At 17.8% G+C, this 6,432-nt stretch overlaps 1 protein-coding gene across 1 annotated transcript; it reads right to left on the bottom strand.

Annotated features, from left to right (window-relative positions):
* Positions 1 to 3,006: 3,006 nt before the first annotated feature.
* On the bottom strand, positions 3,007 to 3,944 carry PmUG01_00034500 (fam-l protein; the record flags this gene model as incomplete). The annotated part of the gene is made up of 2 exons (XM_029008497.1): positions 3,007 to 3,732; positions 3,858 to 3,944. The coding sequence occupies 2 exons, from the start codon at positions 3,942 to 3,944 to the stop codon at positions 3,007 to 3,009; spliced, it is 813 nt and encodes a 270-aa protein (XP_028859329.1).
* Between the last annotated feature and the right edge of the window lie 2,488 nt (positions 3,945 to 6,432).

Below are 6,432 nucleotides of genomic sequence, written 5' to 3'. Positions count from 1 at the left end.
TATATAAACATTCATATTTTTATTATTTACCCATTCAGTTTTAATATATATTTATTAAATAAAATAAAAAAGAATTGAATATAAATATATAAAAATTAAAAATATATAGTAACATATATTATATTTGTTTTGTAAACTCTGAAATAAATTTTTAAATTTACATAAATGTATATTAGTAATAGTTGTTCTTCTTTTAGCTTCTGAGCTTAGAATATATTAAAGCTATTAATTGAGAACACAATAAACATTTATAATTGTAAAAAAAACGAAATATATTTTTATATTATAATATTAAATAAAAATATAATATTATTGAGTGAAATGTTAAATAAAAAAATATTCATTTGCATTTATACCATATATATATATATATTATGTTTTTATTATTTTTTTTTTTTTGTACAATAATATATATTTTTGCTTTCCAAAAATAAAAATTGTAAATACATTTCCCTGTGTTTTTTAATTTTTAATTATATTTTTTATTTATTTCTTAAATTACCCTTTTATTTTTTAGATTTCCAAGTATAATTTTCCTTTAAAATATAGTATTATTCTAGATTAAAAATAGCCTTAAATTAATACATAATTTTTGTGGATTATTTTTATGCATCATAGAGAATAAAAAATAAGTGCATTATGTATATTAATTACATTTACTTCTTTTTAATATAATAAATAAAAAGAATATTATATTCTATGATACTAAATAATAATATGTGCAAATAAAAATAATCATATAATATTATAAATAAATCTAGCCATGTTAAATACAAATTTAAGTTATATAAAAGTTTGTTAAAAGAAAATTTTAGAATATGAATAATATACTATTTTTCCTATTGAAAAAATTATAAAAGAATTCATAATATACTATTCTGTTTAAATAAATACTATTGAAAACATATTCTTAAGGAGAAACATAAACAATTAATATTTTTACATAACATAAAAATTTCTTATGACAAGAAAATTATTTTGTAACATGTTATTGTTACACTTTCTACATTTTTACACAATTAAAAATTAAAAATCCATTATAAGCAAAAAATTATAATTACTTAAAAAAAAAAAACAAAAAGTAAATTATTACAATTAAAATGGTTTTTTTGAATTGCTAAATTAAGTTTCGTAAAATGAACTAAATATATTTTTATTCCATTAATGTATATGTTCATATGTTTACATTCTTAATGAAAACCTCTTGTATTCCTTACAAACATTTGCCATTTCAACAACAAAAATGTTACCTAATTAAAAAGAATTTTTTACATATAAATAAGTTAAAGGATAAAAACTGATAAAGTAAACAGTAGAAAAATTGTACTATCAAATAAATTATAATAAAATGTAAGTTCCATTTAATACAATTAAGAGAATACTTTAATTTTTTTTACATTTTCAAAAATTCATTGGAATATTTATTTATCATGATTTTTTTTATTTTTTCCTTTTACGTGTTTAACAATGATAAAAATAATGTGCAAATTTATTATATCAAAATATTTTATGTAATATATTTAAAACATAACTAAATCAACAATTACTTAATTGTAATAATTAAATAATAAATGCAGAAATACTCTTATTTCCTGGAACATTATAATTCGCATAAATCTAATAATCCCTTATGTGCGGATTCTACTAAAACTAAAATTTCACTAATAAACCTAGACTATTTTTTATATATAGCCTGAATTCCAAATCTATATTAATGAATTATATGAAAAAAAATATAATTCGATATTGTTACCCTTACCTTATTAAAAAAATAATAGTTATAAATATTCGTAAATTATTTATGGTAAAATTAAACTATATATGTGCATAAAACCATAAAATAATATTAATATTTACATAATTTATTTGTGTATTACCATAAATATTGGACAAATATAAAAATAAATTCTTACAGATAATGAAGTGGTTGTAGAAAATACATATTTATTTTAATTAATGAAATGATAATTCATGTTTTTTTAGACATATAAAACATTTATAGAATATTACATATATTTCTGGGAATAATAAAAATCTTTTGTACATATTATCTATTAATATGTGATTAAATTTAATTCGTTAATTAAATATTTGAATGATAAAAAAATAAGAGTCGTATACATTACATTTATATATAAATATGCAATGTAATTTAGTTTTAAATAATTTTTCATAATCCAAATAACACTGCAATTATGAAGAATAATAAAATTATAAATATTCTTAACTTCTCATTAAACTGTAAGAATTTAGAGTTCCTAAATTAGTGAACTATTATAAATAATCTATATATAAAATGAAGTTCGCCCTGTTATATATTAATAATTCCCCATTTTATATCTTTCAAAAAATAAAAGTAAATGTGTTTTAGTAAATTTTTACAGCAAATATCAATAGTACATATCTCAACAGAGATATTTTACAAAATATATATTAAGTTTTTCCTTTAGTAAATATATGTATACATATCAGTGCAATAATATATACTCACTTCATTTCATTAAATACAAAAAAAGACACATTTATTATTAAATTAGAACTAATAGGTTATTTTTCTAATTACTTAAACAAATAGTAATTTTCTTCTAAGAAAAGAAAAAAAATAGTAAGCATTGTTTATATTAGTTTAAATAAAAATAAACAAAAATACTCTATTAAAATTATGTTAATTCTACTGTTATGTAGGCTTTCTAAAGCACAAATATATACTTTTCATAGAATTCTATTTTAATAAGCAAATATATGTATTATTCAGTAATATATAATTACACAATATAATAATTTAAAACACAATTTATAAAAACATAAAACATTCAAATCTATAAAAAAACTAAGAACATATATTTTTATTCATTGGAATTAGAAAATGCATTAATATGTAATTGCTTGCATAAATTTTCAGCAATTAACTATATGTTTATTATACACATAACTAATGACATTGTAGATATTATATCATATTAAAATATACGTTACCTTAAAAAAATAAATACCTTATTATTCATTTCACTTTTTACTGAACTTAATTTTTTCATATTTTTTAACTTTTTTATGGTAATAAAAAACGTACAATATAAGTGTAACACCTAATATTAAAAAGGGTATAACATATAATACAATTCTAAATAATGGTCCTAATACATTTTTAGATGTATCCTTAGCATGCAATAACCAACTAAAATATGGATTCAAAGTTGTATTCAAAAAACTTAAAGTCGTGTCTAAATTTAATAGCTCCCAAAATCCCTTTCCTCCAGATGCAGAACGCAGAGATATATCTACTATAAGTAGAGTTGATAACAACAAAAACAATAATAAAGGTGATCCTAATCGTAATGAGAATTTTTTACGCATTATTTTTTTGTAAGTCTTATCACTAATATTCTTGTTCCTTTTAAGAAAATCTACAAAATCTAGCTCTTTGAATATTTTTTTTTCAAGATGACTATATTTTTTTGTCACAAATTTAGAATATTTATTGTTCATATCTTGTTTTTGTCCATCATAATTATTTAGTGAACCTCTATATAATTCTTTCTTTTTTTCTGTGCACTCCTTTTCAGTATTAGATATATCCTTTTTTTTGTCCATTCCATTATTTGATATATCATCTCTTAACATTACAACTTTTGAATCCTTATCCTTTTTATATTTTGCTAGTAATCGATATATTCTGTCGTCTAATTTTATAGCAAGCGTGTACTTTTTGCCTAGGTATTTGTTAGACGTAATCTAAAAATCCAAAATAAATAATAGTTATTTAATGAATAAATAATATAATAATGAAATCAGTATTCATAAAAATATAAAATGAAAAATATAAATAACAAAAATATTCTAAAATAATTTTATCATACCACATGATCACTTAAATGAGGTATCCACGTTAAAAAGATAAGTAGAACAATTTTAATAAATGAGAAAATCATAATGCTTTTTTTCATGTTCTGTTCTTTAAATATTTTAAAATATTTATTAAAAAATACATAAAAAGTTATACTATAACCTCTTAAAGGCAAAGGATATTATATTAGTTATTTAATTATAATTTTTTTTTTATTTTGTATCTACTTAATAAAATTTATATAAATGTAGAGTATTTTATAACATCGATATAATAAAATAACATTAAAAAGGTATTATATAATTTTTAACATTATAGTGTTTATTAAAAAAAAATAACGTTCATCTAAATAAAATAATTTTAATTTATATAAAAATATTCAAAATATATATTTTAATTATTTAACAGAGTAGTTTAACTAAATAATTTTTATTATTAATTTCATTCAGAATAAATTAGGAAAAAAATAGTATTTCCATATTATAAGGAAATACGGAATTTATATACCATATAGATCGTATAGTATACATATAAAATACATTATTTCATACTCCAAAGCAATAAGTAATGTTATGAATATCTTGTCATTAAAAATTATAATTTTATTAACATGATATTTTGAAAGAAATTATTTGTAAAAAAATATTAATTATAACAACACAAAAACAGTAATAATAAATGAGGATAACTATATTTTACATAATCTTTTGTAATATTTTAATATATCAGCATAATATATTTATTCTTAAAGGAAATACGATCTTTTATATTGTAGACCATGCTTAGAGAATCGAGTATGTATGGAAATACCTAATTTCTGAAAAAATATATAAAGTTAAATAAGTTCTAATTTTTCTGTTTTTTCGAAAAATTTGAAAGTTATAGATTTAATTAAAATAAATATATATCATTATTTCTAAGTGAAAACTATTTGCATCTAACTACTTAATTATTTTTAATTAATTCTAAACATTTAGAAGGAATATTAATATAATCAAAAAAAAAAAAAAAAAAAAAAAAGGAGATTAAAGATATAATAAGCATTAATATAGTACAAATAATTTAATTAATTTGGAAACATATATGAAATAAATTTACAAATAATATACAGAATAAAAATGATTTGTAACGAATCATTAAGAATAACAATATAATTTACTAAAAAGTATGGTTTAATAATTTTTCTATGTATGATTTTCAAATAAATTTATTATTTTGTTTTTATTCATTTTAAAGTACGCAATGCTTGTAATGTATTTTAACAGAAAATCATAATAAATCTATATAAATATATAAAAAAATAACATTTTATTAAAAATACTTTTAACGGAAGAAACATATTTTTTCCAAATAATTTATTTTTATAACAGATAAGGTGAGGATTATATTTATAAAAATATCATAATCGTAAATATTTATTGTAATAATCTAATATATAATTTCAAATTATTCTTATTAAAAAGACTTAACCTGCAAATTAATAATTTGAAAACTGAAATAGAGAAAAAATTTCCTAAATTTAAAACGCCATTTTTAAATTATAAAAATTAAAGTTATCATATATTTATTCCTTTAATGTATATATTATTATCGTGAACAACACTTATTAATTCTTTTATTTAGTCTCTTTTATGTTTTTCTCAAATTTTATTGTCCCATTTTTTTAATTTCATTTAATGTTTCTTTATATAATATAACTTTACCGATTTTAAAAATATATAATAATCCACGTATATATATTATAAAATAATTTTCAAAAATAAGGATACTACATAATTATATCCTTCCAAGCAATTATTTAAAAATAGTATTTTTCTGTTCTAGAAATATTGGTGATTTTTAAACTTTTTTCTGGGTCTTCTTGGAAAATATATCTTTATTTTTCTCATTTATTTATACCTCTCTTAAGTTAGAAAATAATGAACTAATAGTTTAATTTCCTTGTAAATTATTTATTTTTCTCTTTATTAAGTATATATATCATGGATAAATTGTTCTGTTATATATATATTACTCAATAAAGTTAGCGTAATTTTCGTATTATGTATTTTTTATATTTAATAAATAATATAAAAATTCATACAAATAAATAAGTTAAATATATAATAATATAAAATTTAATTATATTATTTACCTTCCTGTGCAAGATATATAATACAATATCTACAAAAAATGATATCTTTTGAATGTTCAATAATTATAGAATTTAATCCACGGTTTATAAGGTTTCATAATTCACATAGAGTAGCTTAAGTTTTTTCTTTTATACAAAATAAAAATATTTGAAATGTTTACTATTTTATAATTTTACATAATAATTATATGTTCTAGTAGGTCTAAAAAATTTCATACTAAAAATAATAAATACACTCTTAGCATACAACCTAAAAATATGAACGTTTATATATTAATCATATAAATGGATGTGTTATACAGAAAATATCTAATATTTTTATTTATGTGCAAAAATTTTAAAAATTAATGAAGAATTCATAAAAATTATATTATTAAGTGCATAACTGTACCATTCTTAAAATTTCTGATTACATTAAGTGAATTTATTCAATTATAATGAATCTCGATTATTA

The sequence above is a fragment of the Plasmodium malariae genome (genome assembly GCF_900090045.1).
Source record: "Plasmodium malariae genome assembly, contig: PmUG01_00_16, whole genome shotgun sequence".
Taxonomy (NCBI): Eukaryota; Apicomplexa; class Aconoidasida; order Haemosporida; family Plasmodiidae; genus Plasmodium; species Plasmodium malariae.
Note: the sequence above shows the minus strand (reverse complement) of the source record. Positions and strands in the feature narration are given on the sequence as shown.